Raw genomic sequence first — 24,890 nt, 5'->3', positions numbered from 1 at the left:
CACATAGACATGGGTTATACATGTGTAGAGAGACCTAAGTCACGTAGACATGGGTTATAGCTGTATAGAGATCTGTCCACTACTGGCATGCTTGATTCTTGGTTCTTAACGTCTTTTCTTGCTGCATACTTCAAAACATGTTTTATTGTGACGATTATTGTCTGCAAATCACCTATTAACATGCTTCATTACTTGCATTTCACGCATGTGTGGACCTGTTGCTTACAAGGCCTGAACAAGATGCTCATAGGATGTCCGTGAAAGCTTTATTATGCTGTTTATTTTACCGTTTAGCCATGTTGAATAAATAAATATGCGTAATTAAAAATGTCTAATATTATATAAATTGAAAAGCGTTATGATTACAATAGGTTTGCTTTGACGTATCACTATTACCAAGAACCAAATCTGAGAAAATGCTAGAAAAATCGGTTTTAAACAGATTTCAAGTTGATGCCTATCAATGTGAAAATACACTGTAGTACAAAGTAACACGATACTTATATCGTTTTTAAAAATTGGATTGGTTTCTTTTTCAAATTTCTCAAATGTTACTAGGAATGAAATGCCGTTATTTACGTAGGCTTTTGAGGTGGTAAGTCTACGGGTGTAGGTTATGACTAAACCTCTGTAAAGCATAATTAGGGCAGGTCAACTTATGGAGTGACTCTTTATTTCAGGGGATCCAGAAACATTAAAATATATCTTGTTTGTCATTTTCAATTAATCTAAAATTGAGAGGCTTCCTGCGCATCAAAATTCTATGTAATGCATTAAGGACAAACTTACAGGTCAACTTAAGGTCAAATTTGGTTCACAATGAAAATCAAGCAATCTTTTCCATTTCAGAGTATAGACCAAGCGGATGTATCATCACCTACTAGTACCACCCCACAGTTTGAGCTAGCTCCCGCCTTACACGAGCATTTCTGCCCTAAGTCTATAGATGACATGTCACCGAAGGATGCTGCAAGGGCGAGCCTGTGGTCTATGACGTTTGCGGAGTACGGGCGGGGTGTATGCATGTACCGCACCAAGAAGATACACGATGAGATAATGAGAGGCTTACCAGATGATTTGAGAGGGGAGATGTGGATGATCTATTCAGGCGCAGTCAATGAGGTCTTTTGATTTTTATCAGTTAGCTTGAGTATTTCAACGGGCATGTTCCAAAAACTTTTTGATTTGCTATTAACTCGACTAACTTGTTCTATTTTTGTTGGTACTGTAAAATTTAAGTGACTTCGTTTTAGTTGAAGCCCCATATCATCCTTTGCTATTGACATTTCCTTTTTGGCTTTGCGTACACTAAAAAAATTCAGGCGCACATTGTGCTAACCCTACCTTTTTCCTAGTATTGAACCTGAATTTACCAACAGTTTGAAGTTACATTTTCATTAAATTTAAGCTTTCTTACTTTATTCCTCTTTTTGTAAAGTTTCTTCTTCACAACCCAAGCACACTAAGTTAACAATGAGCAAGTTTGCAGACGTTGATGTTGCGGAAGCTGACTTATTTGTGTATATAAAGGTTGCATGATATTTTCACTTGTTGTTTTATCACTGGTCATCTGATCGTAGCATTTAGAACGAACGAACTCAAATCGCACCGAAGGAACGTAGTTTGATTTATAATGAAAGTTTTGTTGTTCCAAAATAACAATACCCTTCTCTATAAAACATTGTTTTATAAATACAATTTATTATTTATTTTGGTAATCCTTAATTTCAATAAAATAAATATAAAATTAAACAATTTTGCGTTATAAGCGTTCTACAGATTTATTTTAGCAAACGTCAATGACCAAAAATTACACTAGTGTTTGACAATCGTGGTGTGCTTCGCAGAGCGCGTGTTGAAAAAATAGGGTGCTAATGGCATTTTGCAATACCTTTTATTTTCAAGTGCTGTGTGTACACTATGGTACAATTAGAGTACTCTAGCTCCAGAGCAGCTACATTTCTATATTCATATAGTAAATATTTCTTCCGCTGCCATGTCAGTCATGACAGCATACCCTAGGACACTTATGTATTCGCGGCATCTAACTTTCGCGTTTTCGCGGTGTCATCCTCTCGCGAAAGTTTCATGTGCGAAACTAAACTATCATAACAAACGAGCGAAAAAGCGAAACTAAATAGCTTTGTTCATTGATACTGTATAATTGAATTTTATAACGACATTTATTTTAACGACCACTATAGCATCGTTAAAATATAAACCGACAAAATAATTTGACTGTCAAAATTTATTACGTTATTATTTTGCAATTATTTAGGATTATTTCCCCATTAGGAATGATTTATAATGATAGGAATTTGATGTCAATGCACATGCATTAGTTAGCGTTATCGTTTACTGGGGACATCAATCAATGCAGTGAGCACCGTGTGTTGAAAGAAAATAAGACACGTGCACTGACACTCGCAGTACTACACAAGCAGCATGGCTCTGGAAAGGTTTGGATTCACCACTGACACCTCTTCAATAACTTGTAATTATTTTAGATTTGTTTTGTTTTAAGTGATGTGACTGATGAGACGTTTTTAAATTAAAATAGGCATAACATGACCGCAGTTAATACGCTCAGAAAAAAAAAAATCTTTTCCTTTTGAGCGTTTTAACAAAGATCAATTTTGCGGATTTTATTTTAAGTTCATTCGGAGGCTTTTACGCTTTCGATGGGACACGGCCAAGCGGGTGATTGATAAAACTGAATCTTTTGCAGACCTTTATAAAAGTCGTTAACAAAAATATTTTGCCTCTGATGATGATAATAATGATGCCTAAGAACTACTAGAAGTTGATGTTTGTCTCTATGGCTTGGAATGAAGTGACATTCTACAGCGATAAAAACAGCGTCCATGGCCGTTGGGCAAATAACTTTTCGAATAAAGGATGTTGAGGTCGAGTTATCTGAAGGAATTTATCATTTCGTTGGAACTGATCAAACAAATCCGTTTGAGTTGACCTTGTGTTTGAGATGAAATGTTACATTTTATCTGAGGGCGAGTTTTTCGAGTTGGACTGTACTTACCGTAAAAAATTCCCAAAAAGTTGGGGCGGCTCAGCCGGCCAGCTGCCCCAGTGAAAACTGGCCTGTTGATAGTCCAAGAAACAAATGGCAGCAAGCGATCAAATTGCATTATCGACCTTGCCCACACCATTCTACCTGCGGTTCACAATTACAAACTAGTCGCAAATTGAATTTTTTTATCAGTGAACCGAACCTGAGGAATATAATTATGTTTGTTCCACTGCATTTATTTTCACATCACTATATTTTCGCACTCATCAGAGCTGCGAAATTAAGTTGCTTCGAAATTTTACTCTGTGAGCTACTCACGAAACTAAATACTAGCGAAATATAAGTGTCCTAGGGTATGAAAGTCTACAAACAGTTATTTCTAGTGTCATCTGCTCTGGTCACAAATGATAGTGCTTGGAACAGGGGGAAGTTGCATTGATTTTTGATAAAACCAAAGCACTGCATATGCAAAACCTGTATGTTAAAATAACTACTATTATTATAACTACTCATTATTGTCATTGTCGATTCTCCACACTCGAGTTATCATATTAGTCGCTCTATTTCTTTATATCTCTAGTCTTTTCACTTGTATCAGTCTTCAGAAAATATAAAAAAAATCAGTTTTGTTAATATTTTGTTGGATCAACTCTTTTTCAGGAAGAACATAAGAGTTACAGTGAATCAGTGATCTGGCGTTATTATTTATGATGGTGTGATTTTTAACAGTACATGTATTGTCATATTCACTTTTCTGTATGATCACATTTGCTTGTATAGCTCAAGCTCTGACTGCTAGCATGCGCCCAGCCAGCAGTGTTTTTAGCTCATTTTTCTAATGACATCATCACTAGCCCTAGTATCATATGGTGGTGTTTATCTTTTTACATTGCTCGTTTCTCCTTGGCCAATTCTGTTGGTGTTTTAAAGAGTTACTGGAAGCGGTAGAGCCCCCATTTTGTTAATTTGTTTTACACCTAGAAAAAAGAGTGAGGGATCATTGGCGTTGAAGTCATTACTTTACTGCCAACCAAGTCATTGCTGAAATATAATTACGTTATGAGGACAGCATGCATATCCTGTTTGGATCTCTAGATGCTCTCAGTCAAAGATTGCTGCCTTTGAACATCATCCTTCATGGCATATATTTTATTGTTCTGCCCATGGAGCGAGTGATGAAGTATTTTACTTTTTCATGTGGCTAAAGTCTGGTCATTGTATGACTATAAGTATTTTTCCATTGTTGCAGATGGCGACTAACCCTGGCTACTACGCCTCCTTAGTCGAGCAGACACGAGGCAGGACGACTATCGCCACCGATGAAATAGAAAGAGACCTGCATAGGTATGTCTATCTTCTCAAGTTCATTCCGTAGTTAGTCTATCTCTATCTTTTCCAGCTCACTCTGAACAATATCATACTTATATTATTAGATCACCACCTCTCAAAGCACGTTTGTTCAACTCAGTAGTTGCTGATTTCTATCTTTATTTTCTCTTTTCGACATGCAATGAAAAACATTATTTTGTTGATGATTACAAAGGCCAATAAAAGGTTATACATACATTGTACATCATCTAATATGGCTGTTCCATAGCATGGTTATCCAATGGCATGTTTAATACAAGAGCCTTGGTTACATGAAAAGCAAAAAAATCTAAAGAGTTTGGGGAAACACTATTCTAGAGGCTGTCATCTGTTAGATTATGTTCCTAATGAGTTTGCGCTAGTAGTTTGGTTTTCTTCTTTGAATGATAATTAATTGATTAATATTATTAGATAGAGAATGAGCAAAGCTGCACCTGTTAGCTTTTCATTCCCCGGCTTTAGATGAATATAAGCTACATGTTGATGGTTTAACACAAGCGAATCAATGTATCAACAGCATGAATATAACTGGATAGAATGTTCAGTGCGAATGGAAAACATTCTTGTCTCAGTTTTGACTTCTGCATCAAGGACTTGTTGCTATCATATGTTGAACGCAGGGTATGCCTGCTTATTACAGTCTCAATTTTTCATTTGATTGAATTCAGAAGTTATTTGAAAACTACAAACGGCATGCCTCGATGTACCAATGTTTTTTTATTTCAGGTCACTCCCAGAACACAAGGCCTTCCAATCAAGCGTCGGTATTGATGCCTTGAGGCGGGTCCTTACAGCTTACGCCTTTAGAAACCCTCATATAGGCTACTGTCAGGTCAGCATAACCTCTGACCACCACACAACTGCCAAGTGTACTGCTTTAATGAATGTAAAGCTTGTTCATTCTTACCCTTTTTATGCTGACTCTGTTGGGTAACTAGGCAGTCAATCTCTGTTATTTCAATATATGCTGGCAGCAGTCACCAATATTTCATTATTAATCTCTATTATTATTATCTTTATTATTAGTTCATTGATCTACTTTTTCTATATATATATATCTCTCTCAAATTCTGTTGTTCAGTCTTTTCAGCTATAGTTTATTAGCATCTAGCTATGAAGAATCCGTATCACAGAAGATTTGATCTCAGAACCTCCCATTCATAAGGCGATAAACTAACCCATTGATGTAGTGAATTCATTGGGGGATAGGAGTCGTTATCTAGATTAAAATATGCATAGCACTCTGTGTTACAGTCAATGCCACTAAATTTTGATCTCACGGCTCTTATTACTAAGCACTAGGGATACTAGCTTACTCAAATTAGACATTGGCAATGTGCTAGGCTAATGGCAAGTGCAGGCAACTATATTACCTGCCACTGTTTATAAGCTATTTTTAATACCCGTGCAACACCGGACATTCAGCTAGTCTTTCATACGTACAGGTTAGATTACTACATTCAAATAGCAGTATAGGAATAATTGTTTGCTGCTATGTTGTTGCTATGTAATCTGTGCTTTGATGAGATTTGAAATATTTCTAGGCAATGAATATAGTGACCAGTGTACTCTTGCTGTTTGCCAATGAGGAGGAGGCTTTCTGGTTGTTAGTGGCTCTCTGTGAGCGAATGCTGCCTGACTATTATAACACTAAAGTGGTCGGTGCCCTCGTTGACCAGGGTAAGGTACTTTTAGGTCATGATGGATGTCATAAATTGCTGTTAGCGGCGGAGAGCCAGAGTTCAATCCTATCGCTATGTTATCTCGCATATCCTTTTTCTCGTAAATTCTGCTCCAGTGCTTGTTTACCATCAATTGTAATACCCCTCTTATTTGCTGACTTTTGGATACCTACTGATCATTTTGGGTGCTGTTTTACAGTTAGGCTCTTTTGAATTTTTGGCGGGCTTGCTATCTCACTACCAGCATTTTACTACACAAGCTATTTACTTGGTTGAGTGGGTTTTTTCTCATTTGACCCATTTGGCCATTCCCATGGCATTATGTTCCACATTCGAACAAAAAAATCAGTTGTCTTCTTTATGATGATAAGTGGAAACAACTCTAACTATTCAGTTAGCACTGACTATACAACCCCTGGTAAAGAGTAGTTACGGTGAAGAAAGAAAATATTATCATTTGTCGGTACTCAGATTTTTGTGTTTTTCTACTCATGCTTTTGATCAACCACATCTCCGGAACTTTCTAAAGCTTTAGTAGGATTTGTAACATAAGCAGAACCAACTACTCATTTATAATTGTACCCGTGCCATAATAGTAGTAGTACCAGTAGTGTCAGTAGTAGTCAGTGTAATGGGTAGTACTATTAATAGTAGTACTAGCAGTGTCAGTAGTAGTCAGTGTAATGGGTAGTACTATTAATAGTAGTACTAGCAGTGTCAGTAGTAGTCGGTGTAATGGGTAGTATTATTAATAGTAGTACTAGCAGTGTCAGTAGTAGTCAGTGTAATGGGTAGTACTATTAATAGTAGTACCAGCAGTGTCAGTAGTAGTCAGTGTAATGGGTAGTACTATTAATAGTAGTACCAGCAGTGTCAGTAGTAGTCAGTGTAATGGGTAGTACTATTAATAGTAGTACCAGCAGTGTCAGTAGTAGTCGGTGTAATGGGTAGTACTATTAATAGTAGTACCAGCAGTGTCAGTAGTAGTCGGTGTAATGGGTAGTACTATTAATAGTAACAACAAAAGTGATTACATGAATGGTATTATTCAAAGTAGTCGTGGCTACTTTGAATAGAGATAGATGGAGATAGCCCTAGTAGTCATGTTCGTCGCCTATATGACTACACAGACTATTAAGTTAGTGTATAAAAGATCTGGCTACACCCTTTTGCTGCCTACCAGGTGTTCTGGAGGAGCTGATAGCCGATCACTTGCCTCATCTCCTTGGTAACCACAACACGACTAACCTCTTGTCTATGATAGCCCTCTCCTGGTTTCTCACGATATTTCTCAGGTAATGAGACCAGACGCTTTATCGATCGCAGAATTTCTGATATGAGTTTTTTTCAGGCAGTTTAAACACATATTAAGTAGCAGGCCAGCTCAACAGAGTTGACAATATGATCATTTGTTATTGTTGGAGGTTAAACAAGTTTGTTATAAAAAGACTAGAAGGAAAGTGGGCTTTTGGCACAAAAATACTGGTCAGTTCAAACTGGCCATTGTGTCTTTTTGGTGTTGCCTTCTCTTGACTAAATATTGAACAATGCTTTATTAATTAACATTTTTTCCTATCAATGTAAAACATCATGAATTGTGGTGTTAATGAAGTAAAGTGCAGTCAACTTTTGACATGAGATTTTGCGGGTAATTTAATCAAGCTTATCAAGAGATTTCCAACCTATGGCATAGGAAGTTTATTAAAACATGGCTATTTGTTAATGAACACATATTTATAGAGTTCTCTTTCACATAATTTGGTTTTATAGTGTTGGAATTAAACACTATAAAACCATTAAACACTAAAAACATTAAACACTGTAGAAACAGAAATATGTTTTTCTTTTCGCCTAAAATTGAAGCAAAAATTTATAGAAAAACATGAGCAAACATTGTTGGATCCTTTAAAAGGTTTGTGAAACCATCCAGTAGTTATCGTAGTGATATGAAGGAAAAAAACTCTGTACTGAGTAAACATGGAGAAAATGGTCATGACAACTAGAAAACATTAAAAAAGTATCTTGTAAATTTTTTCATATAACTCATTTTTGTAATGTTATCACCAGTACGAGAGATCCATAGTTTTGTTTATCTAAGTGTTGAGCCTAACCAGATCTATGCAAGCAGCATATCAAAGAAAGGCAGGTGGTTAGGCTGCTTTTAAAAGAAAAGTTTTCAATTCCAACTGGAGGACTTCTGATAAGTTAGTCTCACAAAGTCAATATTAATGTTTTTTCTAAGACTCTTAAGACGAATGTTTATGGTTGATTTTTGATAGGAAATGGCTGTCATTTATATGGCTGTCCTACAAATGGTTCTCCCCTAAATGGCTGTCTCCTGAATGGCTGTCCCCTAAATGGCTGTCCCCTAACTGGCTTTATCCTGAATGGCTGTCTCCTAAATGGCTGTCCCCTAAATGGCTGTCTCCTAAATGGCTGTCTCCTGAATGGCTGTCTCCAAAATGGCTCTCCCTTAAATGGCTCTTCCCTAAATGGCTGTCCCCTAAATGGCTCTTCCCTAAATGGCTGTCCCCTAAATGGCTCTCCCCTAAATGGCTCTCCTTTAAATGGCTCTCCCCTAAATGGCTCTCCCTTAAATGGCTCTCCCCTAAATGGCTCTCCCCTAAATGGCTCTCCCCTAAATGGCTCTCTCCTAAATGGCTCTCCCCTAAATGGCTCTCCCCTAAATGGCTCTCCCCTAAATGGCTCTCCCCTAAATGGCTCTCCCCTAAATGGCTCTCCCCTAAATGGCTCTCCCCTAAATGGCTCTCCCCTAAATGGCTCTCCCCTAAATGGCTCTCCCCTAAATGGCTCTCCCCTAAATGGCTCTCCCCTAAATGGCTTTCCCCTAAATGGCTCTCCCCTAAATGGCTCTCCCCTAAATGGCTCTCCCCTAAATGGCTCTCCCCTAAATGGCTCTCCCCTAAATGGCTATCTCTTAAATGGCTCTCTCCTAAATGACTCTCCCCTAAATGGCTCTCCCCTAAATGGCTTTCCCCCTAAATGGCTCTCTCCTAAATGGCTGTCTCCTAAATGGCTGTCTCCTAAAACACTAGATCGAATCAGTGATAAAATAACTGACTTTCTCAATACAAGCAGCTAAACAGTGCGCAAGTAATAGCGAGTATATTTACTTCCCTTATATAGTCTCAAATCCTGTAGCTTGTGTAAATTTTTTATCGTAAAGTGTTGTTATTGCAACAGCTTCACAATCAGAAAGACCCCTGTACCCCCTTCCCCCAATAGCTGTCTGTGATTGTACAGTCTTTAATCACGATCCGTCCCAGACAGCTGTTTAAAAAGCGATTTGGTTGGTTAGGCCTCGGCTCTTTTTAGACTTTTAGACTGCATGAAGTGCTTATTATCATTTTTCGCGTCTCCGTTGCTTATTAGCCAGTGTCAAGCGTTTAATTTATGTAAGAAAATTGCTGGAAATGCGAATCCTATTTTGAGAATGGTTTTTGCGTATTTAATAGAACATTAAATCATATGACCTTAGCTGCATGACTCTATTGGTTATTATAAAACACGAACATATGCTATTGATAAATGTACAAAGCATCATAAAACAACATTGGCACACCTACTCGCCCTGTGTAGCTAGCAATGGCATGATGCCCTTTTGTTAAGCAATTTTACCATCAGCCCGTCTTGTCACTTTCAAAACCTGCAAAGGTATTGCAAGTAGCAGAATATTTCCCAACTCTGCATGTCAGGTGACAGCTATATCATTACGCTGTGATTTTATCTTTACAGTGTGATGCCGTTTGAGAGTGCTGTCAACATCCTCGACTGTTTCTTCTGTGACGGAGCGAAAGTAATCTTCCAGATTACCCTTGCCATCCTCGATGGCTGCACAGAAAAGCTCGCTAACTGCAAAGATGACGGCGAGGCCATCTCAGTGCTGACACAGTATGTTGACGGAGTGACCAACGCTGACATCGTTGACCCCATACTGAAGTCTACCAAGCCTGGGGTGAGTTCTCACACGCTTCTTTGGTTCACAGCTTGAATTGTTTTAGATTGGAAGTTAGTGTCAATAACCAAGGTTTTACAAAATATTAGATTAATGAAGGGTGTGGAGAAGAGTGACTGTAACAATTTGAAAAATAAGCAGGTTTTACCAAAGAATCGCGCGCATCTTCGTCGACTTACAATCTATGCGACCTGTCTGGCCGACGTTTAATTGCTTTAAGGTCAATTTTTTGTTGTTTTATATTTGTTGATATTCATAATTTGCTCACAAATCAAATGCAGTAAATCTACAATTATTTTATGTAGTCTGAATCCAAAGTATGTACTGTAATAATAAACTTTTTTATCCTACAGTCTATTGTTGATAAGAATGTTCACTGCAATAAACAAAAAGAAGACTGCTTTGAAAATAAATTGTGTTTTCATTTTGTGATGCATTTTTTACGATTTGATATTTATGGTTTATATTTAAATAGAAACAATATTATATTTAATGGTTCAACTTAATCCAGTTTGGCTCCTGACTTGCCGGTCGAAACGTAATGCTGTCGCAAGTCAACAGTAACATACTCTATATATTTTTGTACGATGGTAATGTATCTTCTCCCTTGTGAAGCAACTCTCGCTTTGCTATTAGATATTCACCCTTTGATGAGTACATAACTTGAGAATACAGTAATTTCGTACCTGCAAGGTGTTGACAACTTTGGTCAATTTTATCTACATCCTTCCGACTGCAGACCTTCCGATGCGACGATAGGAGTTGTCCACACTCAGCATCGCTGAGCTGCATATTGACACTCTGTAGGATAGCTGTTATTTTAATGTTATGTTACTTGAGGTATAGAGCATTATTATCATCAAGCTGTTATAGGTAATCTCAGAGTTATCCGCTATCTTTAAGTTGTCAATGGCTTCATTAATAAATACATTTGAGTCATAGCTTTAGAGAATACACTCTCAAAGTCTGTTGACCGACTTATTGCACTTGATTTTTAACAACACGTTGTCTAACTTAGCTTATTTGCTGGAAAAAAATTATATTGAAAATACAAGTGTATTCAATATTTTTCATGTGATACCATTGTGTGTCAGGTCGATGAGCTTTGATCAACATAAAAGGGCAATGAATTTATGTTATTGGTTATGGTTGGGCTGTATGCCAATTATAATCAAGCCTGAGGCTTGTTACATAGCTCAGCCCATGTTTGCATTGCTGACTGAAAACACAGTTGTTACAACATGATATGAAATATTAAAGTGGCTTTAGATCTCAATTTACCAATTTAAGGGTAAACTTCAATTGGAATGATTTTCCTGATCCTTCATTGACTTTTACACCTGTCAGCTTTTCACTTGCTCACTGACTTCCTTATTGCAGTTATGTCAGGAGTTGTCATCTCTTGTAGAATACATCTATAGATGTCTCGCTATTGATCAATGATGCGTATGTCAAATTTGGTGATGTCATTACCAACGAAATGATTAATAAACTTCGATTGAAACAAAAACTCAAAGTGGTGAGTCATATTAACACATTTTGAAGATTTTACTTAGCAGTTTTCTGTTGTAGGTTTTCATTACTAACTCTGTAACAGGTAACATCTTTTGTACAGTATTTATAATGGCACAACAACTGACTCATTTACAATTTTTTCAATAATACTTGCATGTACATGCATCTTTATTTCGTGAGATTTTGAGTTGATCAGCTGTGGAATTAGTTGTAACTTTTATGTATAATAATAATAAAGGCTTTAGGGATTAATGAAATGGCTCCAGCAGCAGATAATATCCTATCATGCCACAGAATAACGGATTGTTGATTCTTGCATAGGAGAATGACGCTGATGCTAATTTATGTGGCTGTATTGGATAGCTTCATAAAACAACTCAATGATGGAGTTTTATAAACTTGCTTGGGTGTTTGTGCATATTTGTGTACATATACACAGTGTATTTCTGTTTACAGGTACAGGGTATCGAAGACACGACTTCTAAAAATGTTGTGAGAAGTTTGGATGGCGAGACGTGTTTTGACTTTGCAGAGTTGTCTGCCCTATTCACATTGTACAAAGTAAGCATTTCCATAATATTTTGTGAACTTTGATTGGTAACAATCACAGTTGATTTAACAAAAAAGTTTCAGGTTTAGATTTTTTGTTGTTTGAAGAAAAACTCAAGAAATTTAAAAAAAAAATAATAAAAATTTAAGAAAAGACGTTGCTGTGGAGCCTTGCAATATTTTGGGAACAACTAATTTCTCGTCATTTGAAATTGAAGCCATGTTTAAGCATTTTTATTTAAAATAATAGTACTCTGCAAGTCTCAAGTGTCACGAGAGACCGTCAGGAGTGCTGATAAACATAGAGAATAAATATGTGCATAATAATTCAGAAACCTTGTTGTAAGGCGAATAATTGACGTAGGTGGTTGCCTGCCGGGCAGTCAGGCTGGATGTTGCAGGTTCAAATCTCATACATTGCAATATTTTTTCCATCCTCCAACTTTGGCTTTGAATATACAGATGGACACAGCTCTTATTATAGTAAAATTATTATTGGATCGTTACAAGGATGCTTCTGTAAATTTTTAAACGATGCATTTTACGCTGACCTTGTGAGCAATTTGACGATCTGTAGTCGTCTTCTATTCAATCTCATTCGTAAACACCGTCTTACAATTCTCGGCTACTGCACTTGTGATTATCGCTTGAACTGCGTGAATAATCTTGACAGTTTTGGCACTGTTCATCGTTGGTTTGTGTATCTACACAACATACATTGTATATGTGATGGACATGGATGGTACTCACCATCTCAATCATCACATTGTTGAAAGAATAACCTAATGACTGAATGCTCTCAGAATGTTTATCTACTTACATGACACAAAGAACTAACTAGGAGTTGCTTACTCATCATATTGTTTTGTCAAATATCTTCTTCTTGCTACGTATTTGTTAACCTCTCTGTTAGGGTATGACAGCCATTACAGGTGTCTCTTGTTGTATTTGCTGGCCTTTCAACTTGCTTTTTTGTGTGTCTACAGCTCGAATCATGCTTGGCTTTATTGAATTCACACAAATAATCAGCTACAAACTCAGTGGTTTTTTATCTATAGCCAATTTTCTATAGCCAATTCTCCTTATCCTTCGTTTTTTTGTGACGTCATTTTATCGTATTCGGCCATCTTTATAGACAATTTTATCGTTAATAACACGAAGCTTTTGCGATGAACTTTTGAAAACGATGCTTTTGTTTACAATTTTTTCATTATAGTATCAAAACAACACCAAAAAGTAGTATTAAATAAAAGAAAAACGATTATTTTCTACAAACATGGCGGCTTTTTCGTGAACGAGCGCATGTGCAAACGGCTTGATGACGTCAAAAAAAATGATGGATAGCCAATTTTCTATTGACAGGTGTAAGCTTTTAAACAGGAACTCCTGTTTGACCAATAAAAATACTGAGTTTATTGCTTATAGTTTCTGTTTGTTAAATTATTTTGTTCACACTGTTAGATGCTTCTATACTTTTTAGCCAATGTTTAGTTAATTTTTTCTCAAAACCTGGTTTATCTTTGTCTCACAATGATGATTCTCATTGTTGGGTTGTTTGCTTTCAACTAGGAAGAGTATCAAGCATCCATCTATTGGAGGACGGGAGAGAAACCTGCCGAGATCTGTCAGGAATACAACCCCAACCGACCTTATTATGACCTTTACAGACTTGATTATACACAGTTTAAGAATATATTTGTTGCCATCTGCCCTTGGGCACAAGGTGTAGCCCCAGAACCTATATGTGTTAAGGTCTTCAGGGTAAGTATTTAACTATGCTGTTTTTTGTTATAAATGCTGTTGTAAAATGTGTTTTTGTTGTGCTTTATAGAGGTTTCTGCGCATGTTCAATTGCTCTTTAGTTGAATGAGCTAATAAGCATTAGATGTAGTTTGAAAGATTATAAAAGCTTATCTATCAAATCAAAATTTACATATTTGCGCGAGTGCTCCGACACTGGCTGCATGTGTCATTCGCCTTAGTAGCTTGGGTTGCGGGCAAGGCTTGACACCTGCGGTGCGTGTCTAGTACGGTACATTGTTCTACGTGTAGCTACATACATACAACACGGTTATTTTTGTTTGAAGTTTCTTGTAATTAAACTTGGTTTTGTATATCTGGTAGGTTGTTATAAGGATTGATGTGCAAATGTAATACCATTCTGTAAGTCTTTGGACTTATGACAAACACAAATGTGCTATTGGCCTATCAAGATCTTAAATGAATTAAAAAAAGTTTACTTAAAGAGGCATGTATATACATCAGCTCTATCGCACGTGTCAATGAGGGCCTTAGCTTACTCAGTAACGGACTTTTGACAGCAATATCTTGTATGGCTGGCTTATGTTGTATATTCCTATCATTTTGGTGCTCTGTTATCACAAATGACGGGTTAAATAACAACACTACATTATAGTATGTAATTAATATTTCATAGTAAATGATATTTCTATTTTTATTATTATTGTCACTAGAAGGTGAGGAATGCTCTATAATGTAGATGGATCAAAACTTAATATGTCGTGTCTGTAAGGTTAGGATCAAAACTTAATATGTCGTGTCTGTAAGGTTAGGAACAAAACTTAATATGTCGTGTCTGTAAGGTTAGGATCAAAACTTAATATGTCGTGTCTGTAAGGTTAGGAACAAAACTTAATATGTCGTGTCTGTAAGGTTAGGATCAAAACTTAATACGTCGTGTCTGTAAGGTTAAGATCAAAACTTAATACGTCGTGTCTGTAAGGTTAGGATCAAAACTTAATACGTCGTGTCTGTAAGGTTAGGATCAAAACTTAATATGTCGTGTCTGTAAGGTTAGGAACAAAACTTAATATGTCGTGTCTGTAAGGTTAGGAACAAAACTTAATATGTCGTGTCTGTAAGGTTAGGATCAAAACTTAATACGTCGTGTCTGTAAGGTTAGGATCAAAACTTAATATGTCGTGTCTGTAAGGTTAGGATCAAAACTTAATATGTCGTGTCTGTAAGGTTAGAATCAAAACTTAATATGTCGTGTCTGTAAGGTTAGGATCAAAACTTAATATGTCGTGTCTGTAAGGTTAGGATCAAAACTTAATATGTCGTGTCTGTAAGGTTAGGATCAAAACTTAATATGTCGTGTCTGTAAGGTTAGGATCAAAACTTAATATGTCGTGTCTGTAAGGTTAGGATCAAAACTTAATATGTCGTGTCTGTAAGGTTAGGATCAAAACTTAATATGTCGTGTCTGTAAGGTTAGGATCAAAACTTAATACGTCGTGTCTGTAAGGTTAGGATCAAAACTTAATACGTCGTGTCTGTAAGGTTAGGATCAAAACTTAATATGTCGTGTCTGTAAGGTTAGGATCAAAACTTAATATGTCGTGTCTGTAAGGTTAGGATCAAAACTTAATATGTCGTGTCTGTAAGGTTAGGAACAAAACTTAATATGTCGTGTCTGTAAGGTTAGGATCAAAACTTAATATGTCGTGTCTGTAAGGTTAGGATCAAAACTTAATACGTCGTGTCTGTAAGGTTAGGATCAAAACTTAATATGTCGTGTCTGTAAGGTTAGGAACAAAACTTTATATGTCGTGTCTGTAAGGTTAGGATCAAAACTTAATATGTCGTGTCTGTAAGGTTAGGATCAAAACTTAATATGTCGTGTCTGTAAGGTTAGGATCAAAACTTAATATGTCGTGTCTGTAAGGTTAGGATCAAAACTTAATATGTCGTGTCTGTAAGGGTAGGATCAAAACTTAATATGTCGTGTCTGTAAGGTTAGGATCAAAACTTAATATGTCGTGTCTGTAAGGTTAGGAACAAAACTTAATATGTCGTGTCTGTAAGGTTAGGATCAAAACTTAATATGTCGTGTCTGTAAGGTTAGGATCAAAACTTAATATGTCGTGTCTGTAAGGTTAGGATCAAAACTTAATACGTCGTGTCTGTAAGGTTAGGATCAAAACTTAATATGTCGTGTCTGTAAGGTTAGGATCAAAACTTAATATGTCGTGTCTGTAAGGTTAGGATCAAAACTTAATATGTCGTGTCTGTAAGGTTAGGATCAAAACTTAATACGTCGTGTCTGTAAGGTTAGGAACAAAACTTAATATGTCGTGTCTGTAAGGTTAGGATCAAAACTTAATATGTCGTGTCTGTAAGGTTAGGATCAAAACTTAATACGTCGTGTCTGTAAGGTTAGGAACAAAGCTTAATATGTCGTGTCTGTAAGGTTAGGATCAAAACTTAATATGTCGTGTCTGTAAGGTTAGGATCAAAACTTAATATGTCGTGTCTGTAAGGTTAGGATCAAAACTTAATACGTCGTGTCTGTAAGGTTAGGATCAAAACTTAATATGTCGTGTCTGTAAGGTTAGGAACAAAACTTAATATGTCGTGTCTGTAAGGTTAGGATCAAAACTTAATATGTCGTGTCTGTAAGGTTAGGATCAAAACTTAATATGTCGTTTCTGTAAGGTTAGGATCAAAACTTAATATGTCGTGTCTGTAAGGTTAGGAACAAAACTTAATATGTCGTGTCTGTAAGGTTAGGAACAAAACTTAATATGTCGTGTCTGTAAGGTTAGGAACAAAACTTAATATGTCGTGTCTGTAAGGTTAGGATCAAAACTTAATACGTCGTGTCTGTAAGGTTAGGATCAAAACTTAATACGTCGTGTCTGTAAGGTTAGGATCAAAACTTAATATGTCGTGTCTGTAAGGTTAGGAACAAAACTTAATATGTCGTGTCTGTAAGGTTAGGATCAAAACTTAATATGTCGTGTCTGTAAGGTTAGGATCAAAACTTAATACGTCGTGTCTGTAAGGTTAGGATCAAAACTTAATATGTCGTGTCTGTAAGGTTAGGATCAAAACTTAATATGTCGTGTCTGTAAGGTTAGGATCAAAACTTAACATGTCGTGTCTGTAAGGTTAGGATCAAAACTTAATACGTCGTGTCTGTAAGGTTAGGATCAAAACTTAACATGTCGTGTCTGTAAGGTTAGGATCAAAACTTAATATGTCGTGTCTGTAAGGTTAGGATCAAAACTTAATATGTCGTGTCTGTAAGGTTAGGAACAAAACTTAATATGTCGTGTCTGTAAGGTTAGGATCAAAACTTAATATGTCGTGTCTGTAAGGTTAGGATCAAAACTTAATATGTCGTGTCTGTAAGGTTAGGAACAAAACTTAATATGTCGTGTCTGTAAGGTTAGGAACAAAACTTAATATGTCGTGTCTGTAAGGTTAGGATCAAAACTTAATACGTCGTGTCTGTAAGGTTAGGAACAAAACTTAACATGTCGTGTCTGTAAGGTTAGGAACAAAACTTAATACGTCGTGTCTGTAAGGTTAGGATCAAAACTTAATATGTCGTGTCTGTAAGGTTAGGATCAAAACTTAATATGTCGTGTCTGTAAGGTTAGGATCAAAACTTAATACGTCGTGTCTGTAAGGTTAGGATCAAAACTTAATACGTCGTGTCTGTAAGGTTAGGATCAAAACTTAATATGTCGTGTCTGTAAGGTTAGGATCAAAACTTAATACGTCGTGTCTGTAAGGTTAGGATCAAAACTTAATATGTCGTGTCTGTAAGGTTAGGATCAAAACTTAATATGTCGTCTCTGTAAGGTTAGGAACAAAACTTAATATGTCGTGTCTGTAAGGTTAGGAACAAAACTTAATATGTCGTGTCTGTAAGGTTAGGATCAAAACTTAATATGTCGTGTCTGTAAGGTTAGGAACAAAACTTAATATGTCGTGTCTGTAAGGTTAGGATCAAAACTTAATATGTCGTGTCTGTAAGGTTAGGATCAAAACTTAATATGTCGTGTCTGTAAGGTTAGGAACAAAACTTAATATGTCGTGTCTGTAAGGTTAGGAACAAAACTTAATATGTCGTGTCTGTAAGGTTAGGATCAAAACTTAATATGTCGTGTCTGTAAGGTTAGGAACATTCTCTCTTGTAAATGCACTAGTTTGTCCACCATTTTACCAGGAGAATAAAGAAGGCTCGTCTCTTGAGGCAAAGATGTTCAGGGTAAACCACTAGTTAGAGTTTTCTGTCACACGTTAAATGTTTGTCATGCTCCTCTGCGTTGCTGCACATACTCCGCTCTGCTTTATCGCATGGCTCATGACCTTGACCTGCAGTATCTTAGAGTAGTTTGTACTCGTTTGGTATACAGTGACTAGCTAGCAGTCTAATCAAACAGTCCGTGAGTCTCATGATAGCTATATGGATTTGTGTAACTCTATAGATTAATGAAACGGTCTGGTTAACTCTATAGAGAGTTTGTTACGGGGTCCTGTCCTACTTGTAATAAACTTTTTGTCAACTCATTCAGCCTACCGATTTTATGTGCAAGGAGTTATCCTACCCTACAGATGGTCTTTAATAATCCACTATCGCTTTAAACTACATGCATATGCGTGGCCATTATATTAATAATGCATTTACCACTCGGTGTGTTGGTGTTGACCATACCTAAACCCTCACTTTTTGCGGTTTTAAACTCTGTTATGAGGAATGAACAACTCTTTGAAGTTTTGTCTTACACCTATGCTATGATAGTAGTGCATTCAGTTTAGTGTTTCGTTAGCTGTATAAACTGCCTTGAAGGAGCAGGCAAGTTTTTAAAATGCAAAGCATTTTGTTCATTTTCATCAAATGTTTACAAACAAACTTACAACAAACAAACTTTACAAACAAACCGTTGCTTAGTTTTTATAAGATGATACCGAGGTGACGATTCAGTCGTCAACATGTGGGCGTGAGGCGACGAACCAGTCGATATCCACTAGGTTCCTCAACATACTGTCCTAGGACTTCCATAATTTCTTTATTAAATGGCACTCACGACATCTTTGAACTCTTAAAGATGAACTTGGACAAAATGTTAGTATATTTTATCAGAAAGTATCGGTATTTCTTATCATTTACTATCATTTTTGATATTAAATGTGATTTGATGGCCAAGATGCTTAGGATTAAAGATTAAAATCAACAAAGTTTGATCGCGATTAAAATGCTCAGATGTAGCGAAAGTGTGACTGTGCACTTTCACTTTTTGCTTTACAGTTGCGAAGAGACTGACAGTGTTGAGACGTGTAGCGCTGCACCTTGAACACAATAACCGATATCAACTATAGCAACTAGTGACCCATTCAATGTCGATTTTAATCTTGAAACATCCTGACAGTCAGATCACCTCAAACACCAAAAACAATCACAAGTTGTAAAAAATACCGATACTTTCTGATAAAATCAGAAACTAAAATTTACTTTAAGTTTAATCTTTAAAACCATTAACATCAGCCTTCCCTTACGGAATAGATCAAACAGTTGGACTGATGGCTATTGTTTGTGCTTCGACCTTGGGTCAGCCAACGTTTGAGCATCGAAATCTTTTCCCTGATCTACTCCACATCTCACAGCTGCTTTATCAGCATGGCATCACTTCATGGAAAACTAGTGAATGTGTAAAGTTGAGATGGGGCAATAGCTGGTCATCTTGACACACGACACTCTGTAGCAGTACCATTTACATAAATGGCCCTTTGTTAATAATGGTTACAGTGAGTGACATTTACCTGATAAACAGTTTTTGCATGTCCTGACGCGCGGTGACAAGTGATACAAGGGTTTGCCACTCAATTTCATGTAATGAAAGTTAGGGTTTTTTGTAGCTGCTGGATGAGGTAGGTCTGCAGACGATCAACTTCAAGCAGTTTGCGTGGTGTATGAGCGTCACTTGTAAGTCCGACCTCGCCGATCGTTTGCTGCTCTTCTACAAGCTGCACCTGCCTCCTGCGCTTCCCGACAGCGAGCTTGAACTTGCTGATGAAATAACCAATCACAGCCCAGGTAGGAACTGCTCGAAGAATGAAGAGAATTTTTTCAAGGTTATGTAATTTTCATGATGGACTCGATGAGTTCAGCATGTTTTGGACTGTCCGCTACCAATTGGTTAAGAAATTTGACCTTGACCAATGCTAACTTGCATGTGCCCAGTTTATTTTTTTCAGTTTTTGCACTACTGTACTCTAAACAATATAACAGCTGTCCATATAACAGCTGCCAGCGGTTGAGCAGAACAGGAAAATAATATAATAAACAATAACATTATAAATATAATGTAATATGGTTCTGTTAGGTAAAGTTTGGTCAAATGCGGTCATAGGAAGTTGGTTTTCTTGCTGATGGCAGATGCGACATTTCGCAAACCATTTTTATTGTGTTTGAACTTAGCATTTATTTTCACTCACTTCTTCAGTTTTACTTCAATGATTTACCACAAGAGTTTACTCTTGTAAGCATAAGTTAGAAGACTGCTGAAAGTAGAAATCCATCATCTCTGTGTTGCAGGCAATGTAGAGCCCGCTACAGATGCTGTCGAATATTTTGCAACCTCTTCAACACCCGCCCCACAGTCCACACCCATATCAGTAACTCAGTCTCAGTCATTCCCTACAAGCATATCACAGGCTAGATCAAAACATAATTCACCTGCTAGTACCGGTTTTCGAGCTAACAGTATTGGTAAGTTGAGATTTTTCAGGGTACATTCAAAATCGTTACTCATTTATGATATGCGCAGTATTTTGTGTAACTTTCTGCTATTGGAGTTGTCCAAACTTGGCATTGATGTGTCATACATAAGCACTTTGTAGGATAGCTGTTTTACTTCATGGTTATGTTATTTACTGTTAAGTCACCGAGCAATATTGCCATCAAATGATTTCAAGTCATCAAGCTATTTCAAGTATAACGTTTTCACCATCATAAAAAGATCGGTGTCAGCCTTGAGGATCAACTTTGTTAATAGTGCATTTGAGTCACTGCATCAGAAAATTCATTTGAGTCACTGCATCAGAGAATGTGCCAAAGTAACGTATTGATCGACCGATGATGTAATTACGATGCTTTTGTATGTCGATGAAGCCTTTTTGAACTGACACATGAAATTGCCAGTAGAATCGGTGGTTAAATGTCGTCAATTGATCTGCGCGTTCACATCTATGTAACGATTTCTGGCTTTTCATACTTAGTCATATTATTTGGTATTTTATGTCCAGTTATGTTTGTAAAAGGCTTGCTTATTTGTAACATTGCGTATATTTACCACAAACACATTTTGTTCCTTTTGGCTGTACGAAAGCCAAGAATATTAGAAAGAATTTGTCATTTCTCTAATTTAGAGCCTGTTGTGTATGATATCGTTTCGTAATGAAAGAAGACATCCATAATGCCAAGTAGACATTTATTTGCCAACAGAAAGATAGTCTCACAGTGACTATTATTAATACTGTATGCTGGCAGCTCCGTGTGCCGTGAGAGACCATCATGTGTAATGAGCGTCGACACAGTTATTGTTAGATATGGAAAGGTAATTGAGGGGTCCATATGGAAGAGCGCTAAGCTTAAAATCTGAATACCTGGGTTTGATTTCTCTGTGACGCAATATTTTTTTCCATCTCTCTCAGCTTGACTTTGGACGGATGGACACGATTCTTATTACAGTAAAGACTAGCGAACTGCTCGGCGTTGCTCGGTTGTTAAAAACAGTATATAAACAGCGGCAGGTAATGTAGCTGCCCGCTACTTGCCATTAGCCTGGCATATTGCCAATGTCTAATGTGAGTAAGCTACTATCCGTATTGCTAGACTTACTAATAAGAGCGATGATAGCAAGCTTTATTGACGATGATAGCAAGCTTTATTGACGATGATAGCAAGCTTTAGTGACGCTGTGTAATGCAGATTACGTTTTTAATTTAATCGATATAACGACTCATATCGTCTAATGAATTCATTGCATCTAGCGTAGCTTAATTGGTTAAATTATCGCCTGGTAAATGGAGGTGCCGAGATCAAATCCAGTTTGAGGCGAAGCTTTATTTCTTAGATTTTAATAACTATAGCCGGACACACCAGACAATGGTGTTTGAGATTTGTATATATAGATTATCTATCTTTAGCTGCTCTGGACATCATGATGAGTAAGTAGTAGAGGGAGCCAGCTTTGAGGCAGTCAGCGCAGTTGTAAATTGATAATGCATTTGATCATTTTCAACATATCTGGTGGATTCAGTTCACCCTAATTGTTATTTTAGCTTTTATCTGTGACATAGACACATGTATTCGAAGGTTTGATAAGGCGCACGGTTTTATATACTATGTTATGTAAGGATTTCCATTTAATCTGGTTAAGTGCACTTCTGTATAAATATTTGGTTATGAGATGGTTTTAGAATACTTTAAGGTTGTTGGTCATTGTATTTGCGCTCTTCTGTACACCTCTTCTGGTGCCTTTCATTTTTAATGTATGTGAGCAGCATTTATGGTACGCGTAACTCTGGCAGTGGGCAAGGTCTTAGAGTTATCTTCCTTTAGTTTTTGCTTGCGCCTTTTCAGAAAAGTACAAGCAGAGAAGTCTGGACAGCGCTGACCTTTGCAAGGCTGACACAGAAAATGTAGCTTCTATGAACCAGGTGAGACTCCAGCAAGTTTTTTATTGTTCAATAATATTGAATGACATGACTCAGTTTAATAACAGACATGAAACAGATAGGTCATAGTAAAAATAGTAGCTCGTATTTATATTAAAATTATCACAGATAATTTTAATATAAGTACTTTTTGTATATAGTAATAATACGTCATTACCACAAAGACTGCGTTGAAAAATACAGATTGCCTGTGGGAGAAAAAAATTAGTTCTTTGCAATGTTCTAGTAGGCGCCAGAGCAAGTGTGACACTAGTGGAGCATTCTATATGAGAGGAGAAAAGTGGTTTGTATGCCTTTATCTCCTGTATCATGTGCTCTTTGCTCTTTAGTTTACAAGAAAATTTTGTAGATGATCACAAGCAATTTTATTTTGTAATTAAGTTTGAAAGAAGAAATTTTTGGTAGCTGAAAGAAATTGTAAAATTACTGACGCTTATGATAAAAAACAAGGTAGGCGTATCATAACAGTTGCAATAAGAATAGTTTTGTCATTCATATGGCTTGCTCGAAATTTAATAGTGGCTCATGTCATATAGGATTGTATCAACTAGTGTTACAATCAAAGATCTGCCAGTTGGCACGCCTTGTTTCTGCTAATATTGGCACCTTTGTCTTCTAGGCGCAGTTTATACAGATGTGGAAGACTCTCTATGACATGTGCACAGGTTCTCCTTCAGAACAGCAGCTCTACCATTCCATCTCGACTGTCGCCACTTTGCTCCTTCAGATCGGGGAGGTTGGCAAGCAATACCGCACTAGGTCAGGCAGTGACAGCAAGTCAAGAGAAGACAATGCCGCTCTGACAAATCCTGACCAGGAATTGCTGAAAACGATTGACAAAATTGGAAAAGACCCAATGAATGTTGGCGATGTCAGGACTTCCCAAGAAAACATATCCAGCAACAGCGTGAAAGGAGGTGACGGGATTAACACTGCGTCTGCTGGCGATATGCCAAAACGAACGCTGAGTGTCACTGACCAGGATCCTCTCTCAATGTCCTTATTGGATGATGAAACAGATTCAGTGTGCGAAGAAATAATAAAAGAATTGGAAGCAACTCATCAGGCTGTTACTTCCGATAGAATTATGCCGCAGAAAATGGACTCACCAAATAAATCTTTAAAAGAAAGTAAGCCCGACCCTGATTGGTCAATCAAGTTTGAGCAGTTTTTAGCGTCTATGCTGACTGAACCTAGTCTAGTAGCCGTTTTTGAGCAGGATACTGATATCATCAGCACGGTAGAGAAATATCGTCAGCGACGATTACGTCCTTCCTTAGACGATGACTATGCCACCCTTGTTGCCGGCACAAATAAAAGGCTCCAGTAAAGTTAACCAAAATGTTTACTATTGTGCCACTCTGTCCTCCTCTGCAATATGAATGTTTTATATCAGTCTGTGATTAGCAGTGAAAATGTGCAACTCTGCATTCCTACTCAAGTTCAGCCTCAATTGGGCAGAGCGAACAGTAAATGGGTGCTTTTATAGTCTATAAATTATTTCATGCAATGTTTTATATCAGATTCTGATATTACACTATTTTATTTCCAGTCAAGTGACATTAAAAGAATATTCGATTTGCCTATGGTCAAGGTTTATACAATGCAATAAATGGTAGCTAAACTTGTCTACATGTACTTACCTATGAGATTTTATAAGAGGTTGCATTATTCATGTGTAGCCTGGGCATGGCTCTCGTGGGGGATTGGGAGAGAGATCTCTCTCCCAATCCCCCACGAGAGCCATGCCCAGGCTAATTCATGTGCTAATGCGGCTGGAGTTGTTCCTCTTGTCTGCAATGACGCCTCATTGAAATCACCGCTGGCTGAGATGTTACTTGAATGTTGCTTATATGCATTCATAACTTTTGGCTAAATGCCTTCTCAGTTTGTTGTATTTGTGACTTAATGCCAAAAGTATTTGCAACTTCAAGTTAAACAAGTTTGTTACTTGATGTTAAGTTCATTTATAACTTGATGTTAAGTACATTTGTAACTTGATATTGAATACAAATTGTAACCTGATGTTAAGTAAATTTTTAACAGGATTTTAAGTGCATTTGTTGCTTATGTCAAATGCATTTGTTACTTGATTTTGATTAAGAACTTTTTCCACTTGAAGTTAAGTTGTTTGAAAATTAAAGCCAACTATATTTGTAACTTCGTGTAATATACATTTGTAATTTGTTGTTAAGTACATTTGTAACTTGACGTTAAGTACATTTGTAACTTGACGTTAAGTACAATTTTAGCTTGATTTCAAGTGAATTTGTGGCTT

At 36.9% G+C, this 24,890-nt stretch overlaps 1 protein-coding gene across 1 annotated transcript in view; it reads left to right on the top strand.

The window, feature by feature from the left end:
* The window catches only part of LOC137395079 (TBC1 domain family member 9-like), a 53,883-nt gene extending 29,645 nt beyond the window's left edge, over window positions 1-24,238 (top strand). The window contains exons 14-27 of the mRNA XM_068081867.1: window positions 850-1,122; window positions 4,278-4,372; window positions 5,123-5,228; window positions 5,941-6,076; window positions 7,262-7,373; window positions 9,835-10,054; window positions 11,463-11,573; window positions 12,026-12,130; window positions 13,688-13,879; window positions 18,099-18,140; window positions 19,790-19,967; window positions 20,469-20,642; window positions 22,518-22,594; window positions 23,232-24,238. Of these exons, the coding sequence (XP_067937968.1) occupies window positions 850-1,122; window positions 4,278-4,372; window positions 5,123-5,228; window positions 5,941-6,076; window positions 7,262-7,373; window positions 9,835-10,054; window positions 11,463-11,573; window positions 12,026-12,130; window positions 13,688-13,879; window positions 18,099-18,140; window positions 19,790-19,967; window positions 20,469-20,642; window positions 22,518-22,594; window positions 23,232-23,942 (2,532 nt within the window). The 3' untranslated portion in view covers window positions 23,943-24,238. The remainder of the gene's footprint in view (window positions 1-849; window positions 1,123-4,277; window positions 4,373-5,122; window positions 5,229-5,940; window positions 6,077-7,261; window positions 7,374-9,834; window positions 10,055-11,462; window positions 11,574-12,025; window positions 12,131-13,687; window positions 13,880-18,098; window positions 18,141-19,789; window positions 19,968-20,468; window positions 20,643-22,517; window positions 22,595-23,231) is intronic.
* Window positions 24,239-24,890: the final 652 nt, after the last annotated feature.

The sequence above is a fragment of the Watersipora subatra genome, chromosome 4, assembly GCF_963576615.1.
Source record: "Watersipora subatra chromosome 4, tzWatSuba1.1, whole genome shotgun sequence".
Classification (NCBI taxonomy): Eukaryota; Metazoa; Bryozoa; class Gymnolaemata; order Cheilostomatida; family Watersiporidae; genus Watersipora; species Watersipora subatra.
This window is presented reverse-complemented; position numbering and strand designations above follow the sequence as displayed.